At 41.1% G+C, this 27003-nt stretch overlaps 1 protein-coding gene across 1 annotated transcript in view; it reads left to right on the forward strand.

Moving 5' to 3' along the window:
• tusc3 (tumor suppressor candidate 3) overlaps positions 1–27003 on the forward strand; it is a 74534-nt gene that overhangs the window by 33991 nt on the left and 13540 nt on the right. Inside the window, exons 5-6 of the mRNA XM_088633925.1 lie at positions 901–1041; positions 1799–1888. Coding sequence (XP_088490051.1) covers positions 901–1041; positions 1799–1888 — 231 coding nt within the window. The remainder of the gene's footprint in view (positions 1–900; positions 1042–1798; positions 1889–27003) is intronic.

The following is a 27003-nucleotide window of genomic DNA, read 5'->3' on the forward strand; positions in this document are numbered from 1 at the left end:
ACACACACAGGGACCAGGCAGAGTGGGTAGCACACACACAAACAGGGACCAGGCAGTGTGGGTAGCACACACACACACACAGGGACCAGGCAGAGTGGGTAGCGCGCAACACACACACACACACACACACACACACACACACACACACACACACACACACACACACAGGGACCAGTCAGAGTGGGTAGCACACACACACAGGCAGAGTGGGTAGCACACACACAGGTATCAGGCAGAGTGGGTAGCACACACACAGGTATCAGGCAGAGTGGGTAGCACACACACACAGGTATCAGGCAGAGTGGGTAGCACACACACACACAGGGACCAGGCAGAGTGGGTAGCACACACACACATACAGCAAAACGCAGCAGGGTTCTCAGCCAGGCAGCAGGTAGACGAGCAGAAGTACAGGGAAACACAGCCTGGAGGAGTAAACCAAAGCCCTCGCAGGTGCATAGCTGGGGAACAGCCATACTAGGCACCAAGGGCGCTCCAAGAAACAAACTCAGGACGAAGCAGGGTGGAGGATCAAAAGCAAGCACCATGCAGGGAACTAGGGAACGAGAGGACTTGAGACTTTCACAGAGCCTGACGCTATACCAGAGCCCTGATACAAATATGGTAAAATGTTCACACATGCTCTTTTTTCCCCTGTGCAATTTTAAGGTAGGCAGCACATGGACAGATAATCATGCATGTATACTGTATGCACTCTGGGAGACGATCTGACTAAATTAATAATTTGGGACATGGTGCCTGGTGTGTTTGCTGTTAGAAAGGATGGTTGGAACATTTGAAGTAGCCTGTTTGCTCTGTATTTCCACAGTCGTCCTTGGATTGGTTGTTCTGTCCTGAGAAGAGTAGTGCCATGATTACTTCTGTTTTCCCTCTTTTCAGATCCGGGTTTTTAGGCCCCCAAATTATTCGGGGACTATTGCACTGGCTCTTCTGGTGTCTCTGGTGGGAGGTTTGCTTTACTTGAGAAGAAATAACTTGGAGTTTATCTATAACAAGACGGGATGGGCCATGGCTGCTCTGGTAAGTGGGTGCTGTCCGTCACACTCCAAACAAAGCCAGCACTGAGCACAGGCAGAAAACCACTGTGAAAGCCATCCAGACATTACATAACATCACTTTATTGGCCCTATACAATTTCTTGCATTAGGAATTTGTCTTTTCACAGACCCCAACTTGCTCTCTATGAGACACACAGACAGGGAGAGAAGCCTGGGGTCAGAGCAGAGGGTCAGCCGTTTATACGGCGCACCTGGAGAAGTTGGGGTTAAGGGCCTTGCTCAGGGGCCCAACGGTGTAGGATTCCTCTGCTGGCTGCGGGATTTGCACCAGCAGCCTTCCAGCCACAGGCGCAGATCCTGAGCCACAGAGCCACCGGTCCTGTCAGCGCTTCAGTGTCTCCAGAAATTAGGAATGTGGATCGGGTTAACATCCAATATCGAGTTTTCATCTGGAAGCTGACCACACTCCTTCTGAGCTGAACCTCTTGAATGACTTCCTGGTTCAATTCAATGAAGGGGAAACAGGGTTCAGCTCAGTGTTGAGAGCTGAGGACCTCAGCCATTCCTCAGTTCTGTGCACTCACAAGTTTCTGAATAGGTGGAAAAATAAGCGAGAAACTTAAACGCTACTCTGAATTTTTATTGTGAAATTGACAACAAGAAGTTTTCTTGCAGCATTTAGAACATAAGAAATAAGCAAATGAAAGAACAAACACCTGCTGTAGGAACCAGGTGGAATGTGTTGGTGAGTCACTGTTTCTTCGGTCTTTTTTTCCCAGTGTGTGGTTTTTGCTATGACATCTGGGCAGATGTGGAATCATATTCGTGGCCCGCCCTATGCACACAAGAACCCACAGAATGGACAAGTGGTGAGCGCGTTTGTCTTCCTTTCTCCGTTGTGTTTCTCTCTGTGGGAGCAACAGCTTTCAGTGTTGGCTTAAGGAAATATTTGGCTGTTTGCATACTGTTGTCATTTGTAAAACACATTTATTCATGGATAAATCTTTTTTAATCAGCTCTGGGATGATTTTTTTAAAAACGAATGAAATTATGTGCTGTCTAAAAAGCTGTATCCATTTTAAATCAGTTAATCTGTATAATTACTAAGGAATATGTTCACAGCAATACTTCAACCGTTAAATGATTTTTTTCACAAAGCAGTGCAACCCCTGCCTTCCTTAAATGAGGTCTAGGTATAATAATTAATAAAAATAATGCAATTCCCCTTCTCCTGTTAAACCTATTCTAGGTACTTAGAGGTTAGGTCTTCTTAAAGTAGAATCATGTTAAATTTATAACACAATGCCAACTGGAGTTTGAGAAATACCACTGCCCAGAAGCACAGAAGATAGACATTCTGTTACTGTTAGGATCCGGCTGTTTTAGGAAGGTTTTGGATGGATCAAGACATTCACCGACCAAAGAACCAGATGTATCTATTAAAAGTTACCCTATGCTGGAGAAGAACAAGGATGAATGAAAACAATTTATCAAAAGATTAATGCCAGCGTTTTCTGACATGTTTAAGAAACAATAATGCAGATTTCAAATTTAGATACTGAAACAGGATGAGGCTTTTGCAGTTTTCGGAGGAGGGACACAAGAAGATAGAGTTGCATATGCAGAGGAAATTTGGCCCGTTTGACTAATTTGGTTGCTTGTAACTTGTTCTCTAAGGATCTTGTTCTAGCTGTTTTTGCGGGATCAGAGAGAATCATCTTCAGCAAGATGGGTAGTTTGTTCCAGACACCCACAACCCTTTGTGTAAAGAATACACAAACTGTGTCCCCCCAGGTGCTTGTTATACTGTCGCCCCTGAAGTGGCCGTCTGAGTTGACTTTATCCCTTATCTGTCAGGATTTCTCTCTCTAGTGTCAAGTCTCCTTGCGATGTTCTCTGCTCAGAAGATTCATTTCCTTTCGTCTGTCTGTCTACGACATTCATTTAAGGCCAGGGATTAACCCAGCTGATCCTCTTTGAGCTGGATCCAGAGCAGCACTGTGGAAGCATAATAGATTTCCTCAGTGTGTGAAGAACTTGTATTCATTGGCATTTACTCTGTTGCAAGTTGGTTTAAATATAGATCATTAACCACTTTATGATTTTTATTAAAGCACTTAGGGTGATTTGCAAGGTGAATGTAATTTCAGAGGAGAGGAATTTGGCTTACAGTGTTTACCTTAAAGTCCCTATCTGCTGGCCTGATTAATTTTAAACGTGCAGTTGTAAATTAAACTAAGGTTCTTTCTTCTGAATGATCTCTGGTTTTAAACCTCTCCATGCAAGGTGGGAAAGCAATCGAGCGCCTGTTCTTCCTAATCAGTATAAAACGGTGAGTTGTAATTATACAATCCCAGGCAAGGAATAAAGAAAAGGCGCTCCATCCCAGCAACCCTCCTCTGCCTTTATTCAAAGAGACATGGTCACACAGACAGGCACTGGAGATGTATCTGTTTTTGTTTGTAGCTGCCATATGGTGCATAGTGTCTTGACTGATGTCCAAGTTAAAATTATTTAGCTTACTCAGGGCAATTATCTTGTATTAGTTAATGGGATTCTGCAATGTGCCCCTTCCCCACAGTGCATATCCGTGGATTGCTCTGTTCTGCACTGAAAATGGCTGATGAGATTTTAAATTTCTTATCTCTACATTTTATGTCTTACAAAAGTCACAGTCGCATTTTGCAGCTGCAGTGAAATTAATTAATTATCTCTGTGCGTTTTGGAGATTACATATAATTCTTCTGCTAATGGACAGACCTTTAGTTCTGTACTGTGCACACTAATAAGCTAACAGTCTGTAGCTGTCACCAGGCAGTGGCGTCCAGAAATAATTATACAAAAAGAAGAAATGGCTGCAAAATATTGTCACAGTTTAGATTAAAACCACAGGAATATGACCCTATCAGGCATCGGAATGACAGTAAATAACCATCACATCTTTGTTAAAATAAAACACTCGATCAGCTGTAAAAGACTAAATTGTCTTTATTGTGTCTTTGAATAGACATTGTGCTTGTCGTATCTGTCATATTACATATATTGTACTTCTCAATATTGTGTAATATTGCTATATAATATTAATACATTCATAGATCTGACATTTTGTATGTCTTTCATTACAAAATTTGATTGTATTACCACCTCGCTTTACCTAACTGTATCTAACTACATCTTTTTGTTTTCTGTACTTCATATAGTGAGGCTCTGAACTGTCAAAGACGTGTGATTTGTAGAAGGTTTTCGTTGGGCTACAGCTATTTGTGGCTTTTGACACGACTCTTTCGACTCGGCCTCATTCATTTCATAACCTCAGTACAGTGTGTGGTGGTTTCGTTTCTGTTCTGTCTTTTATTTCCTTTCTGTTCTCTTCCTTTCAAGTTTCTTGAAAGCCTCGTTTCAGTCTTGTAGCACAGAGTGTCAAAGCTGTTAACTTTCTGAGAACTGTTGAAAACGAGAGGAGGCCATTTGACCTGTCTTACCCTTTTGGTAGTTAGTAGTTAATTGATCACAAGATCTTATACAGCGGTTTCTTGAAAGACACCAGGATATCTGCTTCAACATCATGGCGTGATAGCTTGTTCCACACTCCTACAACCCTTTGGGTAAACAAGAGCCTTTGCTCTCAGCTTTAAATGCACTTCCACATGTTTTACATTGCCTGTCAGGGGGGGGGTCGTGTGTCTAGGCCAACATCCTCTTCTGAATGCCACTTGCTAGGCAGTCTTGTAAGAAGCCAGCCAATCAGCTCCCATGCCTGGCACAAGAAAAGCCCGGAGGATAGAGTACTCCTGCAGGAACATCTGTGCCATTCAGGGCCAGCTTCCCAGCCTGCTGGTGGCTGCTCTGTGGCTGAGCTCTAGGATTCTGCTGCTCGTATGCTCTTCCCAGCCTCGTGCATCATAGAGCAGCCGGCCTTCCCCAAGACTTGTTCAGCAGGCGATAGCGTTATCGTCCAAAATCCCCTCTGTCTGGAACGGAGACTGAGCGGTCATCTAAAAGGATGGGAAGGAGAAGGACGCCCAGAATCTATTTTAAACAGAATTTATGAAACCAAGTAGTAGTACTTAAACACCCCCGCTCAACGCCAACCACACTGTCCCTCGGTCCGCGCCCTGCAGGGAATGAAAGTGCTCCTGAATTAGTCAAGCTCAGAAGTCAGTCTTCAAGCTGAACAGTTTCTTGAATCCAAGATCGATGGCAATGTCTGTCTTGCGTGAAGTGGCGTAGGCTGTGCTAAAATTGTTATGTGTCCTAAATCGTTTGCATTGCGTAAGGCAAGCGAGTGGGGCAAAGATGTCAAGTTATTATATAATGTGGCAGCTGTCTGGAGATGGTCCTCTTCTATAGCATTTTGTTAAAGTCCTTGTGTGCCTTAGAAAAGAGTTAAGGATACAGTGGTCTAGGTCAATAATTAATTAACGCAGAATTGTTATACAAGACTGTATTGTTTTGGTTAAATATGTAAATTAAGTTGCACTTTCAGTGTGAGTGTAACACTAAAAGTATGAAGGCCCAAAGTAGCTTCTTAAATGCATACCCCTGTCTACCACTGGGCATTGTTTCTAAAGCAGTTTAAGCTAAGTGCCTTTGCTGGAACCCACAGCCTTCTAGTTATAACTGCAGGGACCTTAATCACTACATCACACAGCTACCCAGCAATGGCTTATTTCTTCATTTACTCCCAGAGTTGTTACATGAGCTCTAAAACATGTCAGACTTTTAATACATCCTGCATTCAGCATTTCCCTATCTCTCTATGGCTGTCGAGCTGGTTACATTGTACTTCAGACTGATGTACTCCTTCACTTGTTTTTCATTATTTATCTCGTTTCCTGAGATGCTGCAGATGCTGAGAGGTACGTCTTAAGGCTTTAACTCAGCAGGACAAATGTTTCTGTGAGCCAGTGTCTCAAAATGTGGTGAAATGCAGACATTCACCTTACTTGCCTTGAATCTTTCAAAGCATCGCTGAAAAGTGCCTTAACAGAGTTATACAAAACAGTAGGGGTGCAGGGAAGTGGGACCTTCCTTAAAGCCTATTTTGTCTAAACTATCAAGCATTATGGTTTTATGATAATTTATGTCGGGAAATAATTCCATAAACAAAGACCCAGGCATCTTCTTTACATCTTCATTGTGCCTTAAGATACAGTATCTTGCCAAACTCTACCAGCAGTAGTGCTGGCTGTGTTCTGTGCTCAAGTAATAAGTGGTGGAGAAAAAGTCACTTATGTTAACAAGGTCTTAAAATAATCTGGATTTCATCTTTGGCAAGCTGTGCATTTGAACTAGAGTGTGCCTAATATAATATTAGTCCTCTCTGCTGTTCTCTCACACTAATTATATAGTGCCCTAGCATTGTGTGCTGGAAGAAAAGCTATTTTCAATTATGAGTATAAGATAAAAATCACAGGGACATCCAAGACGTGAGCCGTTACGCTCTAAAGATTCCCCCCCCCCCCAAAAAAAAATACTAGCAAACCTGCTAATTGTAACTGTGACAGCGTCTCCTTGATGAAATATTTTACTGCAGTACATTTTCAGGTAAACTGTAATGAAAACAAAATTATATTATGATCTATGAATACCTGTCATTTTAACACACCTTTGGAAATCTTTTTTTGGTAACTTGTACGGGAGTTTACTTTGTCATGATCACTGTTCACTGTTGCTGATGCACAGTAAGAATTCTACAGAGACATACAGTAGTAACACCCGTCACCGGTCTATTGCTGAATGGGCGCAGGTCTCGAATCCAGACCTGTTCTTTCTTCATCTCTCTGTTGGTTTCCCCTGTTTTCCCTTTGCCTCCTCTGCAGCTGAACACCTCGTGGTGCCTTTGGCTTCCTTTCCCTCTTCCTGCACCTCACTTTCCGAACCTCTTAAAGATCCTCATTTCCTCTCAGCTCCTGGCCCAGCCCCTTGTCCTTGCTAGGCTCGAATGTCCACCTCTGTCCTCACAGTCCTTCCTGTGTCTGCCCCCTGTCCTCTGCAGCTCACCTAGAACTGACCCATGGTTTTTAGTACACAAAATGACGTAACACAATTCCTGTAGCTACACAGTGAGTTGAATTGGTTCTATGTGCAATAGTAGAGGTTCTCATGATTTCAGACTAAAAACACCCGTCTCTGCAAGTGTTTTTCATCGGGTAGTGAATTCCAAGCACTTAGCAATGAAGACTAAGGAACATTCAAAACAAGTCAGAGATAAAAGTAATTGAAAAGCACTGATTGGCATTCGAAGTCTCTGAATGTCCCTGTGAACATAGTCTACTCCATTATCAAGACATGGATAATTGTACACCTAGACATTGGAGATCCAGAGGTCCATGGCCGAGACGGGATAAAATGTGCATCAGCCAACAATATTCACAGCACAGAGCTAGCTTGTGGAAGGAAGACATTGCTACAAATACTATATAAAGACATCTTAAAACCTGAGTAGAGTTTGCAGAGAAGCACCTGAGTGATCCTGTGAAAATGTGGCATGCCAAAGTCACCTGGGTCCCAACTGGAACTATAGGAACTAAATGTCAAGCTTTACATTTGTCACAGACCCAACACAGTTAAAACCATCCCTACAAGCAAGCATAGTGGTGGCAGCATCAACCATCCCTACAAGCAAGCATAGTGGTGGCAGCATCATGCCATGGAGACAGTTCTTCTGAGCAGGGACTGGAACTGAAGGGGAAATGGGCAGAGCAAAGTACAGGTCCAAACCCGAAGGTTTCAGTCTGTCAACGAGAAAACGGGGAACTTTTCAGCAGGACACCGACCCAAAGCTACACTGGCGTGGTTTGAGAATAAAAATGGGAAAGTCCTTGATTGGCCCTTTTGTGAATCTTTTTCAAAGACAACTGTACAGAGTTTGAGCAAATCTGCAAATCAAGAAGAACGGACAAAAACTGTACCACCTCACAGTGTGCAAAGGTAGTGGAGGCTTCCCGAACCAGTCTTGCAGCTTTTGTTGTTGACATGAAACCAAGTATTGAGTTAACCAGACTGAATACTCTCGCATTTAACATATTTCAGTTTTTCATCTTTAGTTTTTGTTGACATTTCCTGTGACTACAGTACGTTATGCTTAGTAAATGTCTGTAGTAAGGCACATTTGGCAAGTTTTAATATTTATTTTTATAATTTCACTACATTTGACACCATAGGAAGGATCTGTCTGTTTGCAAGGCACAGCATTTAGTTTTCACACTATATGTTTTACAGTAGATGTTTTTTTTTACATTTATTTTATTTATGGATTCTTACTGATGGCAACAAAATCAAAATCGCCCTAAAAGCACAGCATGTTACATGGGAAGGATTCCTCTTCATTATTTATCTTTGTGCATTCATCCATGAAATAGAAAAACATAACCTTGATTTCTAAACTAAAAAATACATTTGCTTGGGCTGATATTTCTCTTGTCAGTGTAAAAAAATGCTCTTTCAGCATTTTTCTCCCTTGTTCATTTGAATAACTTAGCAATGTTTTTATAATTAAAGCAGCTGGAGGTAGAACACCTTGCGTGATAATTTGATAGGATGGAACGCGAGGAGTCAGGACAACAATTGCATTCTGCAGAAATACAACGATAAACTTGCTTTCATTTTCCACAATGACATAATAGGCGTACTCTTTTGTCCCTCAGTTTTTCTTTCTGTGCATTTTGATTATTTAGAAGAATTTCCACATTAGGCTGTGTTTTAAAAACTGCAGAAAGGGAACTTGGAAAAGACAGTGACGGTGAACAGGATTATCATGCTTGGCCTTCAGTGGGGATTGCTGGTGGCAGGTTTTAATCTGAGACCTGCGTGAAGGTGCATTGTAAAGCCCTCCTATACCATTTTTGACAATTGCAAACATTGACCTTCAAAACTCTTTCTCTTCAACTTTCTACCCCTTATCAACCATGCAAATGCGACAGCTGAAACTTAAATCTTTAATGAAGAACAGTACCTTAGCGAGGTCTTATTTTCCATATCAGAGCAGATAACACGGCTCAATCAAGACTTTGGTATTTCAGCACATTTCTAATTAAGGAACGCTGGCCTTTTTGCCTCTTATAAAATTATATTATAGAGATAGATTGGTATTGCATTTGAACTTATTCTGTTTTATTTCCCTCCCCCGAGAAGAAAAATGAAACGTATTTTTTTCAGTGGGAAAACAAAGAAAAAAAACATTTCAACATTTCTTTCTCAATAAAACAGGAACAGTTTTTTTAGTGATTGGTTTTTGGTGATGGTTTTTAAACGCTTTGTTTTCATCTGTGTGACACTGCTTTGTTTTTTTGGCATTCACTGATTCACAATGTGACAAACTATATTTTTCTCAATACTTTCGTTTCTTTAGCCAAAGGGATGTGAGAGTGTGTAACATGCTACTCAGCTATGTTTTTGGAGTCGATGCCCTGGCTTCTTACAGAAAATGGATTAATGAGATCCTGGGATCAATTAGCCACTAATTACTTAATGGGCCAGAGGAGCTGAATGCTGCCTCATGTTTGTAACCATTCGTATGTCTTTATACTGCATGTATCGTACATACTTTCATGTTTCCAGTATGGCCTTTTTTCCTGGTGCAAGTCTACAGATGTACTCTGGTCCATTAAGACCTGGGGCCCTCAGCTGGTTTAAAATTCACACAGCTCATGTTAAATGTCAGCTTTTGATCCACGTTGTTGGATAAGTATGTAACAATGCGCTTTGAAACATGACTTCGAGACATTTGCACCACAGTTGATAGCAGTAAGCCTGTTCTCTTGTGTAACGCAATCTGCTGTCCCATTGTCTTTTGTCTTGTCACCAGATATCTGATTCTGAGACAGCTGACATCGGTGAAGGTGTTCCGCGATATCCTGTGACATTTGTGCTTCAGTGCCCAGTACAACATCACACTTTGTTGTATTGTTAAGTGTTGACTTTAAAAATCACACACTGAAGCCGTCTGAAGTGACACTCCTAGTGGTGCCTTCACCTTTGACTGTAATATATTAATACACAATCTACTACTGGAGTGTGTAGTAATACAACATACTGTGCTTTGGCCTAGTTTAAGTATTTAAAAATGGGGATTTGTTTAACCAAGTTAGGTATGGAAATATAGCATGTCATTAATTCTAGGTCAAGGTACTGTGCTTTCTAATAATATAAAAAGTGAAATATACATTCATGAGCAAACACTGAACTAGAACTAGAATGGAACTAATTCAGGAGTGTTATTATATGGCTATAGAGTTTGACAATACATTAGGGTCTAAGAAAGTATTTCTGACATGAGAAATTGGGATTGCAAAACATTTGTTTACTGGAAGCTCCATACATATCCTGTATTACAAGTAAACTTATCACCAGCATCATCTTTCTCAGGCATGATTTAAACAAAAACAAACAAGAACAAAAACACAGCTATTAACAAACCAATTTATTCTGCTGGGTTCAGAAATTCTGTTACATTGCGTTATGTGCTACACTATGTTTGGAATTAGTCCTTGCAGAACATTGCCTTTTTAAATTTATACATTTTTTTCATTTTTTTTTTGCATGTGCTCAAAACTTGTGGAATGATTCTTTGAAGGAAAAGCCTGCTGTGAAGTGTTACATCATAACGTTTCCGTGCAGAGAAGAGCCGTGATTTATTATGCGCTGCTTGCTTAGCTCAACGTTCGCAGTAAGACACTGCAGCTGATCTGTACGTTGCAAGAGGCAGCTCCCCATGTGGCCCAGCCAGTAAACCCTTGGAGAACTTTGAAGAATGGCACATCGATAGGGGTGGGATCAGCCTACCGGACTTTCTGAATAAAAATGCATGTTTTGCACACCTGAACTAGCAGGAGAGATTGCCTTTCTGTTTTTGAAGCAAATCGGTTCAGGGTATAGAGTGTGCAGCAGAGCAGACCTCTAAAGGAAGATGTGGTTGCAAGCTTTAAATGGTTTTGGCAGACCAGGGTTTTGGCTCTGCCTTCTAATGGTGAGGTGACCAGGACCACTGTGCTGCAGGATGTGCCGTTCTCCAGGAGAGATGCTGAGCCAAGGTCCTGACAGCTTGGTCGTTAAATAACACAGCTCACGTGCTGAAAGAGCAGGGAAGTCCACCCTGGTGTCCTGGCTGAGCTCCACTCTGGGCTTGAGGTCAGTCCCCTCCTGCGAGTGAAGACCTTTAAGATCTTTAGGGGTGAAAAGCACTTTGTATGTGCAGTCAACAATTATTATCAATAAAAGAACATTCAACTTCAGTGTGAACTGCATTGATTTCCATGCAAATGCTGTGTGTCCCGGCATTTTGTCATCAACAAGCTTATTCTTTATGTCAGACAAGGATAATCTCTAGAGCTCCTGCAGATGCAGAAGGAATTTTATTGTCTGCCTACAGTATATTGTAAGTCAGAGAGAAGATTTAAATTGCAAGCACTCATATAACTAATATAATAGTCTTTTGTTGCTCTTTAGTTTGACAGTGTCATCACACAGCCCAACCCAGTGCTTTGTTTCTGCTGTAATGCATCGTACCCTTCCTTGATTTTTCTCAGTTTCCTTTGATGCCGGTTCAACATGATTCTTTGTATTTTAAAACGAATGCATATTTTTTCATGTACCGTGCATGTTTCTGTATGTGACAAAACAAATACGTATGTTCTACCTGCTTCAAACACAATCTGGGAAAATTTAATATCCACAGGGGTGGCATAGCTAGGAACATAGGGAAGTTTTCGAATATGAGGAGGTCCTTCAGTCCATCCAGCTCATTTGGTTACATTTAGCTTCCGTTTTCTGTCCATAGTTGCTTTTTCTGAAGATTCAGCACGGGGAGACTCCCAGAGGACAGTGAAAGATCAACCCCAGAATGGGGCCAGTTGCAGCAGTAGCCCCAGAGGAGGATTCTGCAGTACAGCCTGTTTTAGGGGAAAGACAGATCGGTGTCTGAGCAAGAGGCAGTCTCGCGGGGAGACTTCTGTTGATTGTCTGCTCAGACCTGGGAGACATTTGTTTGGTGTTTCAGAGTAGAGCTCGGTCTCACACGGGACTATCGGTGGAAGGCTCAAGGTTCATCAGGGTTTCAGGGTGGGTGGTCTAGGAGTCGGCGGACTCCTTAATGGACATGGATCGAGACCAGGGAAAATTCTCATGGAATAGCAACCTTGGTCGTTTCCTGCTACAGAGAAGATAGGAAGAGTGAAGACCGGCCAAATAGAAATGGCCAAGCAGAAGATATGAAGACTTGCACTTGTCAAAATAAATTCAGGTCAGAAAGGTAATCAGGTAACAGCATTGCTCCTGTCACAGCCTGAACCGTTAAATAAAGGGGGGTAACGTGAGCAGGTACCATGCTCAGGTACTTCCAACTGGGAACTGTCACATCATCTTAACAAGTGTCAGAATTTCAGGGCTTGGAAAAGTATGCCTAAATTACCCTTGTTTGGCAAACAGGCATATTTACCCAATAATACTAACAGGCAGATGGCATTGGGCTTGGACGGGTACGATATTTAATGTATCACTCAATGCAGCTGGGCTACTGGGTGTTGCTGTGCCCCCGCCATTCCTGACAGGCGTCTGGGGCACAGATGAGCATGCACTTCCACTGTGCGAATGATATCGGATGTCACGAGCCTCTGATCAAGCCGTCCTCGAGTTAGATGTGCCCAGTGCAGCTGGTGCCACCCTCTCCCTGCAAGGCGGCGGACTCCTCCATGGTGCCGCTGCGCGGGCACATGGTCACCTCGCTCCCCGGCGTCGCTCCTTCTCCGCGCCACGCTTGGCTCATGGTCCCTTCCGCCTCCTTCTTCAGGAGGATCGCGCTCCACCCCAGAGTCCCTCCCTCCGCCCTGGGCTCTGACCCGTTTCCCCAGATCTGCTGCAGTTGCTGAGGCCATGTGGAGTGGAGCTGGAATGACATTACTAGACCCCGCTGCCCACCCCCCTAGGAGGCAGACAGCTGGGGTGTGTGCAGTAAAACACAGCTACTAAGCACAACACAGCATTCTCTCCTGAACTAGCTCACCCCCTGATGAGCTGCCTCCCATCCTCCTCAAGGGCAGCCTTGTATTGTCAGTCCACTAAATCCACTTCTTCGCCGTCTGCAGTAGCTTCTTACATTAAACAGTGCATGTAGGGGCTATTGTCGCAGGAGCCTCTTGCCTTTTGGGTGTCTTTTAGTCACCTTGTAGAAAAATACACATATATTTTGGGTTTTAATGTGGGTTATACCACATTACTGAAATGCAAAACCGTGTAAGCAATAGGTTATTTTTGATCATGCAAACACGATCTGTGCAAACTGCAAACGGTTGTGCACGCTGTGCATTAAGCTACATTTTCACGCAGTAAAGTCAGTTTGGTTTAACTTGAATATACAGTATTCCCTTAAAGGAATGTAAGCCCTTCACAGGAGATTTAATTAAATTAAGTTTCCGGATGCCGAACATATTTTTGGAGTTTGTCATATTCCTCATTCTGATCCGGGGCCGACGGATTTTGTAACTCAAAGTTATTGACACATTCAGTTACCCTTAGGGAGGGAATGTTCCATTTAGAAAATGAGTTTTTTGTGTCTGTTCTGCTAAATATTCATGATCACATATTTCAGCCTAAAAATATTTGTACTCAGACTGCTGAGTGGAGAACAGCCTTCAGCATTGTCTTTCAAGGTGGATGATCTTGCCACATCAGCTTAGAAAGGGTGAGCACTTAATTGTGGGGAAACCCGTTATCTTTTCATTATTGAAAATAGATTTGTCAGCGGTGGAGGGCTCTAATTGTTGTAGCAAGGGTTGGTGTTATTTTGGTTTAGTCAGAATTTAGTCAGTGATATAGGACTTTCAGCTGGAAAAGTTTAGATGCACACAAAAAACAACTTGGTACATGGCTTGTGTTAGATGAGCAAATCGGCTGCTGGTCGGCGATTCGATTTCGGGGCACTTCGTGGCGGAAGAGGTCAGGAAGTCTTGTGTGACTCATTCACCATGGCCGACAGCAAGGCTTCCTTCAGCTGTCGGCAGATGACTAATAATAAACCACCTATTGGTTCTCTTCTAGCAGAATCGAACAGCAATAACCACACGTGACCTTTTCCCATGACTGGGGACAGGCACCTGACATGTTTGATCATTGTGAGAACAAAGTTACTGGGGCTTTGCGTGATTTTCAGCTTCATCTTTTAATCTCATAAAATCAAGTTGTGAGGGTCCGCAGTCTGGGGCTGTGGGAGTTTCAGTGACATTGTTGGAGGAGATGGTGCACACGAATGCTGCCGACAACACCTAAATGTTTAAGTTCTGCTCATGGGTGTTACCCCGGGAGTAACCAGCAGCCATATCACTCTGCAACTCACCACTGAAAGCCTACTGAAGCTCAGCAGGTGTGAGCCTGGTCAGTACCTGGATGGGAGACCTCCTGGGAAGAACTAAGACTGCTGCTGGAAGAGGTGTTAGTGGAGCCAGCAGGGGGCGCTCACCCTGCGGTCTGTGTGGGTCCTAATGCCCAAGTATAGTGACAGGGAGACTATACTGTAAACAGGCGCCGTCCTTCGGATGAGACGTAAAACCGAGGTCCTGACTCTCTGTGGTCATTAAAAATCCCAGGGTGTTTCTCGAAAAGAGTAGGGGTGTAACCCCGGCGTCCTGGCCAAATTTCCCATTGGCCCTTACCAATCATGGCCTCCTAATAACCCCCCTCTCTGAATTGGCTACATTACTCTGCTCTTCTCCCCACTGATAGCTGATGTGTGGTGAGCGTTCTGGTGGACTATGGCTGCCGTCGCATCATCCAGGTGGGGCTGCACATTGGTGGTGGTGGAGGGGAGTCCCCATTACCTGTAAAGCGCTTTGAGTGGAGTGTCCAGAAAAAGCGCTATATAAGTGTAAGCAATTATTATTATTATTATTATTATTATTATTATTATTATTATTATTATTATTATTATAACCAATTCACTTCAGGCTTCTTTCTGCTGCTTTGTTGTCATCGAAATGGTCAAAATACAGTGTCGTAGAGGAGGGTCGGTGCTTCAGGCTACCCCAGCCTGAGTCCCCCAGCTTCTTTCCTCACGGTCTGCACTCGAGTCAGCAGCTTTTCTGGCTCGTCTGGGAGAAGAGGTGAACCGTTTCAGTAAAGGTTAACAGGACCCATTTTCTCTATTTCACAGAACTTTTAACTGAAGAGCTGTTGACAAATTAAAGAGAGAGAAAGTCTGCAGGTTTTCAGACCCTGGTGCCAGGAGTTGGGGGACCCTGGTTCTAAACCTCTTTTTATGTGGGAATGAATAACATTTCAGTTTAATGAGAATGCTGTTAAAATCGAACATGCTGCTCTTGACGTGCTTGTGAAGAAACCACTTAAATAATGACAAATGAATATGGTTTTTCTAGCGATAAATATGGAAATGTCCTTGTGTAGACAACTTCAGAGCCCTCCTGTCATAATCAAAGGGCCTCCTACAGTACTTCAGCATGATATAGGAATTAATGTTAATATTAATTCTCAGCCATTAATCTTAATAACTCTGCAAAAGTGTCTTCAGTGACGGAATCTATATGTCATCACAAACCCAAATTTGACATGCTGTGTACGATCTTTTTACAGCAAGTTGTAAGGTACAAAAAACGTTTGCAAAAGGTCTCTAACATGAAACCACTTTAACAGTTAACCTTTTACTGTGCAAATGCCACATATAAAATAAAAATGCAAACAAAATGTTGGGGGAATGAATGAGTGTTGGATTGTAGCTTGGCTGCAATGAAAGGCTGGAAAGGCTATCATTCCAGGCCATCAGTGCCAATGTCAGTGTGTGATTTTGAGGTGTAGATAAAGTGGACTTTAACAGTGAATCCGATTAGACGTTTCATACCAGAGTGGTGGGTAAGGTGGAACAGTACATGCTCCAAATTCAGAAAAAGAACAAGTCTCATAGCTGCCTGCAGGCCTTGTAAGTTACTGTTTTGCCCGTGGGAAAGGCTACAACAGGATGACTGTAGATGGAGAGGTGCCTGAGAGTGCACAATGACAAAAAGCACCTCTCTACGGAAGGGGCTGTAATTAGACAGCAATGAACATGGAAAACTTCATGAAAATCTCCGGGTAATAAAGCAGAAAACAAGGAAGGCCAAACAGCACTTACAAACTAAAGTTTCCCACTACTCTGTGTAATTAAATGCCCCCCGGTCTCCTGTTTAACTGTGTTTCACATTGCTTCCTCTTGTTCTCTGATTCATGTTCCACTATCGATTCTGAAGAATCCCATTGGGTTCCTGATGTCGGGTTCGTCAACACAAGTGTTTGCTGAAAATTGCCAATGTTTTTGTTTTAGCCGAGAAAGACATTGAATACTAAAATCAGGTCCCCCCCCCCCTATAGTTACAGTTTCTCTGCTAAAGACTATCATGATTCAGGTCTTTTAATTTAATCAGTAGAAGAGTAGGAAATTCTTTTAATATCCTGGTGCTCTTCTTTGGAGAGATTCCAGAGCAGCAAGACGTTTTTTTTTGCAATGCAGTGACCAACAATGTGCACAGTATTCTAAATGAGGTCTTGCTAATGCATTGTGCATTTTTAACCCATGTCCCTTGATTTATGTTTTTGACTTCCAACTATATAGCCTAACATTCTTTTGGCCCTTGTTAGGTTGTATAGTTAAATACTTTGGATTTGTATAGCTGGTGCGTAACCCGTGATATACAGAGGTAGTGATACATGAAAGGACGTTTTTAAGTGGCACACAAGGCTTAAGTAAGTGATGAAAAAAAAACATTTGATTCGGGGTGAAAGAAAGAAATGTCACTGCAGTCATGATACGGTTCCCTTCAGTTCTCTGTTGTCTTTGGAAGGCAGTCTGTGGGTGAGGGCTTTGGTTTTCAGAGCGATGAACACACTGCCGGATTAAACCTAATTACTGAAATGAAAAAGAAAAGCAACGGCCCCAGAAACTGATGTGATGGTCATGCCAGGCTTGCAGTATGCCCTCGACCCCCTGAAATTTTGTAGGGTGGCTTTGACAGGAGAGAGAAAGTAAAGGCTCTAACCACCATAAATGTGTTCTTGGAGATTATTACAACTGAATAGGCAGCAATAAATGACACTGGGTATTCAGAGTCCCTCTTTGTGGGACAGGATGCCAGAGTGTATACAGACGCTTGATATTAAAAAGACTGTGCCCTTTCAGGAGAAAGGACTGAGCTGAAAGGGTATATAAAATATGTCCGTCTTGGCATTTCCTGTGGCTGTTTCTAAAATAAACTCAATAACTTATTTCACGTGGTCTTAGTTGTATTGCGATAAGTTGTATTGCAATGTTTTTTGGTTTTGTTCTGTTTGGCTCCGACTAGGAATACCAGGGTCGCTTCAGTCCTTGGAATCACCAAGTCAGCCACAATATTTTTCTTTTTGAGTCTGAGGCTTTGACGTTCCAAATAAAACATTTCCTCTTGGTGTTACCGAATTTATGATTGAAATGCAGGGGTAGTCTCCAGAGTTCTTTGTGTCAGGTTTTTAAAGTTTTATGCTCTGACGTTTTCAGCACCTGACGCAGGAGCATAGCTTAACACTTTCATTTCCCGTTAAAGTGCAATCATTCTTGCATCTCTCCGGTTCAGAAATAAATGACTCTTATTATCAGCTGTAGCTGCAGTGACACAAGAAAATGAAGTAATAGCAATAAAAAGAGAGTTGGATCCTATAATGGGAGTGCTGTTATTTCATTCAGCTCTTCCTGCACTATAACATCCACCTCCGGTGCCTGTTATTGACATAGGTAGTTTATTCCAAAAGTAGAGTCAAAATCTGTGCAAATGACAGTCTTATATTAAACACCAAGTGTGATTGTGTTTATTCTGCACACACACCTGCCTGTAAGCGTACTAAGCAGTATGATATTGCTTATTCCAGATTCAGGCATCCTCACAAGCCCTCCAGCTAATGAACAGGACCGGATCCAGAATGCTAAGTGACAAACATAACAATTTCAATATAGCCTCAGGCCCCTAGGTTATGAAATTTAATATCAACTGTGATATTTATATTTTGTTAGAATATTCCAATTACCCTGGTTTATTTCACTTTATTAGTTTTTTTTTTCTTTGACTTTGACCAAGTAAGATTCATTATCCATTTGAAGGTTGTGGCAAGAGACCGGTATCTCCACTATGAACTGTTCTGTATGTGACATATGTAAAACATATCAAAACATTTAAAGAATATGTAATTATATTTTAATTGCTGATTGTGAAAGAACAGTCAATAGTAGCAGCATGTTTTCTAATGTTGCAATTCTTTAGTAGTTCTAACTCTCAAAACCTACTTTACGTGTCCTCTGAATAACTTTGAACAATGGTAACAACTGCATTAAGAAAAGCTTCTCTGAGGTGGTTGCTGGGGACTTTATTGCTGAAAGGAAACAAACCTGGTGTTAAAGAACCTGGAAAAAGTGAGTCCCATTTCCCTGACAGAGGCAGTGGCTCTTTTCAGGCCTGTACAGTGTTAATTAGGGTTAACATGAATTTGCTTCTCCTGTGTGAAGTTTCTTGCCTTCAGCATGGAAATGTTGGTCACAGAAGAGCCATTGAGTTGCTGTCTCCAAACAGGCATCACACCCAAAACTAGAACATGCTGCACAATAGCTTTTTGTCAACCAAGAGAAGGTAAACTGTCCACCCTGAAGAAGCTTGGCATTCTGACATTTCAATAGTGTTTTAGAAACCCCAGGGCTATATGCCAATATGGCAGTATAGCAAAGTAGCACATACAGTACACTACAATTACTGGGTTTGATCTCTGGAAAACATCTGAAGGACTGTATTACTGATTCACACATGCTACGAACCGAATGTAGTGCTTGTAAGGGACCACCCAGTGTCTTGAGATTCATTTGGCTTTCCAGACATTATTTAAAGGGGATTCCTTCCTCTCTTTTTACTGTATTAGCCCTTTTGCACTGTGCTGCAAAATCTCAACGCACACTTTTAAATGAAATGATGTTTGACACTACATTTATTCTCTTTTGTTGTGAACCATGTTGTATTCTACACAGCATACCTGTATTCCCAACATGTAGGAGAGACACACATTCCCCATGCAGTCCTTTCTTTCTATTCATGTTGTAACAGAACTCCAGTGGGAGTGTACTGATCGGTGTACTGATAAAACTTTAAACACAAAAGGAAAATGCTGTGCTGGAAGAGGCTACTTATGAAAAACACTTAGGTGTTTATGTTGACACATCATTTACATCTTCCAGACAATGAGAAGAAGCAATAAAAAAAGACAAACAAAATCTAGCAGGTACAGTTAATAGTGTAGAATTTAAATCAAGGGATGTTGTCTTAAAGTTGTTCAATGCACTAGTAAGGCCTCGTTTAGAAAATTATGTATAATTTTGGTCACCAGTTTTGGAAACCCGGTAGATTTCTTCCAAACGAGCAGTGTAACATAAACCAATGGGCAGGAAGGCATGTCTTTACCCAGAGGGTGGTTTGTGTAGGCAACAAGCTGCCCAACCCTGTTTCTTCTCTGGAGCGAATAGGCGGATGGAGATTCTCTGTTCCCAGTATCCCTACTGTATATATAGTAACAGCTCGCTGTTCATGAAATCGCAACCTGGTCCTCCTCTGTTCCCCAAATCACGATCTGTTTCACAGACCACAATATACCTCACTGGTATCATGACATTCCTTCCCTGTAGGGTCATTCCGAAGCATCGACCTCTAGCCACCTGAACCTTGGGTGTATTTCTGCACTGACAGGCGGGATCATTAAGGATGCTGCCCATTAGTCCAGTGTAGCCCTGAGTAAAGAAATCTCACTTAGCCTTTTCGCCCATGTGACAAGACGGATAATCGTCTGGGATGCCTTATGCATGCTGGCTGAATTCCGGTTCCAGCAGCACTTGGTTTGCTGTTGTTCATGCGGTTCAATGGCTATCCATCACACATCCTTCCTGGCGCGTCTGCAGCCCAAGGCGGGCTCTAATGGCCCATTCCTGCTCTAGAAGAGACGTTTGTGCTATAAAATAAATGAAAACCTTAATAAAAACATGGTCTATTATTTGTGGCAATTGGAGATGGTATTGTGGAGAAGCTGAAGTACAGTCCGCATTTCTCTTAAAACATATTAGGGCCTGTTCTTAATGGTGTACTTACAAGATGTTATGTTAATGACAAACGAACGGGCTTACAAGCAGAAATGGAGAAATAAAATGTAAGTTAATCTCACACTAGAGCTAAATATTTATGTTCCTTTTACATTTGTAGAAGTCCACTGAAACCTTGGGGATGTATAGTACTGTATTAAAAGAGGCCTGTGTTCTGCACTGTGCTTTGGAGAATTCTGGTATTTTAATGCATCAGGTACTATCACATGGTGTTTAAGCACTCAGTAAAATAAACAGTAAAATAAAGTGACGTTGTCTTGGACATAACTGCTTTCCATTACTGGTCAAATACATAGTCCTTTTCAGACCATGTGCTTTGAGGTATAAGAAAGCACAGTGCAATTTAAAAAATGAACAAACTGGAAAATAGGCAAACTGAAAAGTAACATGTGGTCACTCAAAGCATCAAGGGTATTCCTTTTAGTGTACAGTATATATATATAGTTTATTTGTCTACAAGACAAGATGTTAACTAGCTAACCACTCATTTTTATTTTCTCTGTTTTATCTTTATATATTTTCCTTCTTTATCAGAATATGATTTAAGAGTTATGTGAGAATCCTAGCATAGAGATGGTTGAGTTTTGTGTTTGATTTAGTTTTTATTTGCATTTGCAGACTTGCTAAGGGGATTCTGCAGTTCTCTAGCCAGAATAGCAGGCAATGCGTAGCTAAGAATTGCGATGTTACTATTAAAAAAAGTCTGATGGACACCCCCCAGATTCAATTCTTAGTCCCATTTTTCCCATTATTAGAGAGCTGTTTGTTTCTGTGAAGGGCTGCAGCAACCTGGATCCTATTCTGGAAGCAATGGCACAGGGCGGGACTGCACCCTGGATGGGACACCGTAGCAGAGAGCACGCACACACGAATACACAAGCTCATAGTGACAGTTTGGACACCTGGAGTGAACCTGCACATCCCACACCTTTCTGGAAGAGAACTCAGAACCCAAGGGCTGTGAGGCTGTCGCTCTACCTGTCCTGTTGGCATGTTGTCCTGTTTGTAGCCGTTTTGCTGCCTTAAAGGTGAAAAGCAGGTGTTGCAGCTCTTAAAGAAATGTTGTGCTTGGTACGATAACACTGAAATCGGCTGTTCCTTTGCAGCGTTTGCATGGAGTGTCAAGTGGCTGTCAGGAACTTATTTTAAGATAAGATCACTTTATTGGCCATATACAATTTCTTGCATTAGGAATTAGTTTTTTTTGCATACCCTTACTTGCTCTCCATGAGACACAGACAGAGAGAGAAGCTTGAGGTCAGAGCGCAGGGTCAGCCATTTATACAGCGCCCCTGGAGCAGCTGGGGTTAAGAGCCTTGCTCAAGATCCCAACGGAGTAGGATTCCTCTGCTGGCCACTGGATTTGAACCGGGAACCTTCCTACCACAGGCGCAGATCCTGAGCCGCAGAGTCACCACTCGTCCTTATGTATCTAGCTTACGTAAGGACAAAAGAATCATTCCAAATGGGAGAGGGCCATTTAGCATCATGTATCCCCTTTGGTGGTTAGTTGTTAATTTTTGTGAGTACATCATCCAGCTGTTCTTGAAAGGTGACGGCTTCTTCAGCATGGCTGGGTAGCTCGTTCCAGACTCCCGCAACTCTCTGGGTAAAGAAATGCCTTGGGTTCTCCGTTCTAAATGCACTTCCAGGTAGTTTTTTCACCTGTCCCCACCTGTTTCTTGTTTCAGAATTTCAACAACATTACATTATGGTTAAAACGGAGTCCACAGGTTAAAAATAAGAACAATTACAGTGCCATTCTTCAGTCCCTGTTGAGTTTTTTCATGTGTGGCAAATGTCACTGTAAACAAAATAGCGTTTCTGTAACAGCTACAATGTCACCAACGTGACAGGAAGGTGACTTTTTGCTCATGATGTGGGAAGCACTCTCATTTGAATATGCCTTTCCTGTACTACAGGTTGGTGTAAATGCCAGCTCCTGATAGGCTTTGGGTCTTGTGGTCAGGATCAGTAAGGATTCTGAGCACTACATGCGTTGCGGTACTGTAATAGAATATGCATATGAGTGCATTATGCAGATGAGAGAAAAAGTGCAGAAAAATTATGTTCATTGTATCCTCAAGGTATTTGTTAATTAAATATACTCTAGACGAATAATATGTTCTTTTTTGGCAAATATGTAAAATAGCTGTAATACAAAATGTTTCACACATGCCATTATTCCTTATGTGAGAGACCTGCTAATAGTACAGCCTTAAAAATGTCATTGCAATGCACTGTTGTTATGGGCCAGTTATGTACATCATTTGTAAAATAATGAGCTATAATTTGCAATAAATATTCAGGACACTCATTTATTGAACAAAATGCTCAATGGACATGTTCTGTCCTTTCTTTCTTCAAATGACAATAATGAGAACTACATTTTGGGCAGCAGTGCTCAGTAAGATCTTTAACAAATGGAGTTTTAATGAAGGGAGTGTTTGCCATTCAAGTATGACAAGGCCTATAAAGATCACTTAATTCCCAAACCCATTTGAGGGGGAAAATGCATTCTTCTGCTAGATACATTTGCAATTTGTTTTTCTAATTGTAATTTTCTAATAAAAGGAAAACTACATTTTCTTCCAGTAACATACTGTACAGTATATTACCAGAACCTCTGGGATGCAGACAGCACTGTTTTCTACTCACATCAGATGAGGTTTGTTTTTAAACGGACGTTTCAGCATAATGAGTTAGTATGAGGGTGTAATGACATTAATAATCCTATTAATATTCTTAATCCCTTTGAGCACCCAAAAGGAACCTGCAGGCACCCGCAGCTACTGTCTGCACCTGGTGGTTCGTGAGCAGATTGCGTCAAATGCTTTAATTTGGGCTTCGTAATATCTTGGAACGTCTGTGGAATGAAAGCCTGGATTATTGGGCTTGAGAGGTCAGGGCTGCAGCTCTCTTGTGCTATTTAAATTCTCTTTCTATTAACTTCAAATTTTATATAAGCTGCAGGGGGTTTTTTGTTTGGATTTTTTTTCCTCAAGAAATAGATTAGGCTCAACAACTGTGGGTAATAAGAAATAAAAAAATATATATTCCAGCCTTTACCATTTAATTTGGCCTTATAAACTTTGCCGGAGTGACAGTAAGAAGAATTATGCCAAGTTTCATAACACATAGCATAACTTTCTTCATAATTTTTTACAGACGTGGAACATCTTTGAGGAGAAGCAACTAAGTTCATAATCAATGTAGAAAGTTATAGAACACCTGTTTCTTTTTTATGGGCGGAATGCACCACCATGCAGTTCAGAAGCAGAGATTTTGGAGGTTTTTAAAATAACATTTAAAAGGTGTTGTTTTAATTATCAAGTTTTTAAATTAAATTATGGGTTTGATGAACGCAATTTCACATTTTTGTAGTTGCTATATAAATGTAAATATGTGTTATTCTGTGCAGTTAGAATCCAGAACTGAATGTCCTGTAATATATTTAAGTAAAGAACACTTGATTTATATATTCACTATTAGATCCTTTTTGGGATGTACTTGTGGCTGTTTGCAGGAACAGATATACCACGTTTAAAATTTAATGTGGGCTGTTCTTGAAGTTAATTGAATTGCCTCTAGTGCTGGAAAATAACTCACAGAGACATTGTTCCCAATTACTGCAGTCCCAAATCACTTATATGGAATTTAACAGGAAAAGGAATGACTACAAGCTTCATTTAATGTAGGTGTCACAATCTTCTAGAACAACAATCAGTTCAGAGATCGCAGATACAGACAGCATGGGGCAATACAATAATAACGTTCTCATAAATTCATGGAGCTGGAGCTGAATGCACATACTGTAGCTATTTTATTTTTATATTTTAGCATAGAGTTGAGCTATTTAAAGTAGCTGGCGAGGAGCAGTTATCAGTAGCCATAGTTTCTCATACAAAGGAACATTAAACAACCTGTGCGCTCTAAAAACGGAGTATTTTAATTTTGCTTACAAGACACAATTACCTGACCCCTACTGACCCCTGCTACGGTTAAGTATTCTTCCTGATAAGTCTAATTTATTATGATCGCAAACAAGGAAAACGAAAAACTCTTTCACTATTTTTGTCAGTGTACCTGTGTGCCAGTTATGACCCACCAAAACACCTTATGTTGTAGTGCAATGTACTCAGTGCGTTAGAAATGTACGTAGTGTTTTTGGTATAGCAGTATTGGACAGTTGAATTTGGTGTTGTTTCTACTCTTTGGAGACCAGTTTCTTTAAAATCAAAATACATTGCTTGTCCCTAAATGATCAAGGCAAAACTTAATATAGTGCCAGTGTTTCATTTGTGTCGTGACAATTTCAACTATAGTGTGCAGTTCATTATTCCAACTGTACCATCACATTGCAAAACATGTATCATGCTTTTGGTGATTTATTAACTAATAACTGCTGTTTGACAACATTGTTTGTTGTGCTTGCTTCAGCCTTGTTAAATTAACACAGACTAAAAAAATATCAACTACAGGTATTGAATGTGCTGAGAATCCTCTGAGACTCTGCAGGTACCATTGTTCATCTGGTTGTGTCTTATTGCTTAATTATAACCTCACTGTCTGCCAGAAGTGTGTATCAGTTAACTGTCGTGGGTGTCCCTTCTCGTTTTAGATACGCCTGTTCAAAGTCACCAATTTTCGTTTATTTTTCTGATGGGATAATGTTAAACAATGATGTTTTTAATTTCATTTTAATCGTCTGTTTTTCCAGGCTGAGTGTTGAGTATTTGTGATAAAAAAACAAATGGCCACACGTTACTAACTGATACACCTGCTCCTGATGTGCTATGTTTTAAATGTACTTAAATCATCCATATACTGTATAGAAAATCCATAGACTTGTGATCCATTGTTATTTATTAAATAACTTTATTGTATTACATTGCAGACAAAAATAGATATATTTCTGCCTCTCCTTATGGGCATATATGGTATCTGCCTCTCCTTATGGGCCTATACATATACAGTATGTCTGAGAATGTAGCTGAGGTATTTTTCCTTTCTGCTTAAGGTGACTAAAAAATGGAATAGGAATCAGATTATACTGATATTTCAAGGTAAGTGTGTGTACTAGTCAGTATGTGTCTGGATCACGAAATATGATCTTTGACACTGAAATTGAATGATCTGATTGAGACACCTGCCAATAGTTGTAGGTCCTTTCATGACATCTCTGGAACAAACCCCTTTTACCTCACCGTGATCACGCGCCACACTGCCAGTGGTGCTGCCTGCTGTTTCCAGGCAAGGCTGCTTGCTGTCTGTTGAAAAAGCTTTAAAATGAACAGGTAAGGAATATGCAGTATACTGTAACACTGTAGGTATTATATGCAATTTTACGTTCTATTTAAAGCCCTTTAATTGTATTCCATTTAATCATTTTTTTAAAATATGGTATATTTTAAAGGCAGTGTTTCAGGTTTTTTTCCTGCTTCAATTTCCCTATCATGGTAGTTTAAAATAAGAAGAGGGATTTCTACCCTCATACCCCTGACCTGCTAAATGTCTAGGGGCCCCTCCAAAGAGAAATGTCCCTCATTGTGTCTAAAAAGCATTCCAGCGGAAGCCCTTCTAGAGCCTTATAATTTTGCTGTGCATTTTTATTCATAAATTCATTGAGTGTGAAGGAGATTTGCACGCAACATTGCATAAATTACTTCAGAAGCCTGAAAAATGGAAGACAGTGCACTTACAAGCTTTTGAAAAACAGTTATGATATAATGAGCAGTATAATATTTATAGCAAGTTGAATATTCAATAATGAGAATTGTTTGATTGGACATATCAGAATAGAACTTGTTGGCAGAAGATACTGTTGCATGCCTCTACTTTTCTGCCATTTTGAGAAGCACATTCTCCACAGTATACTTTTATTTTTCTGAAGAGGTAAAATATTTGAACAAACTTTCCTCTTCCTTTGCTCAAGGCCATCACGAATCCGCCTGCCTACTCGTGGAAACAGATACACACCCCCACAGGTACCAAAACACAGCATCCACCCGTACATATTCGGTACCTGGCAGCAAGAAACAGTTTGACAAGACAATCCCTCATAATTAAATGCTGTAATTGGTATTTTAATCAGCATTGTAGCCAGGAAGATGGTGTGCTTATCAAATACATGTATAAAATACACAGACATTGTCACAATTCTTAGCCAAAGTGATGAAAGGCTATCTTTAAATTGGAACCCGGCTGTACTGTTAAAAAATGACTTTATGAAGTCCTCTCCGTAGTGATACAAGTGAAAGTAATATGCAATAAAGTCGGTAACAAAACATCTGTTTTGGTTTGAAATGCTTTGCACATGGAAAACTTCGGAACAGAAGGTGTTTCATGCTGAAGATAATTCTTAAAGACAATATTAACAAAAACGGGATATATAACAGAGGTGGGTGAGATGACAAAATTATGACATCAGCATAGTTGCAAGATTAATACTTTTGTCACACTAAAATATATTTGATCAGCGCTTTTCAACTGAAATCACTTAACATAATATTAACAAAAACAATTCCATGGATTTATATAGAGATTTTCATCCCAGAAGACTCCAAAGCTGGTTGCATTTAGGAGAGGTCCTGCTTCATATGACTCTGAAGTGCTGCCGATGATATCTGGGCTGAGGTTAAGAACTGGATGCCTCAAGTCCTTGAGATAGCCGATAGTCCACTGAGATAACTGTTCAGTGCCTCACGTGCCGGGCGAATATTAACGTCCACTTCAGCAGCCAGGGAGACAGCCGTGCAGTTAACATGCTGTAGGATTACTGTAGGTTATATAACGATGCCGAATAGTTTTAATTTGCACACAAGATGCAGAGCCCATGACACACTG

The sequence above is a fragment of the Lepisosteus platostomus genome, chromosome 1 (assembly GCF_059453375.1).
Source record: "Lepisosteus platostomus isolate fLepPlt1 chromosome 1, fLepPlt1.hap1, whole genome shotgun sequence".
Lineage (NCBI taxonomy): Eukaryota > Metazoa > Chordata > Actinopteri > Semionotiformes > Lepisosteidae > Lepisosteus > Lepisosteus platostomus.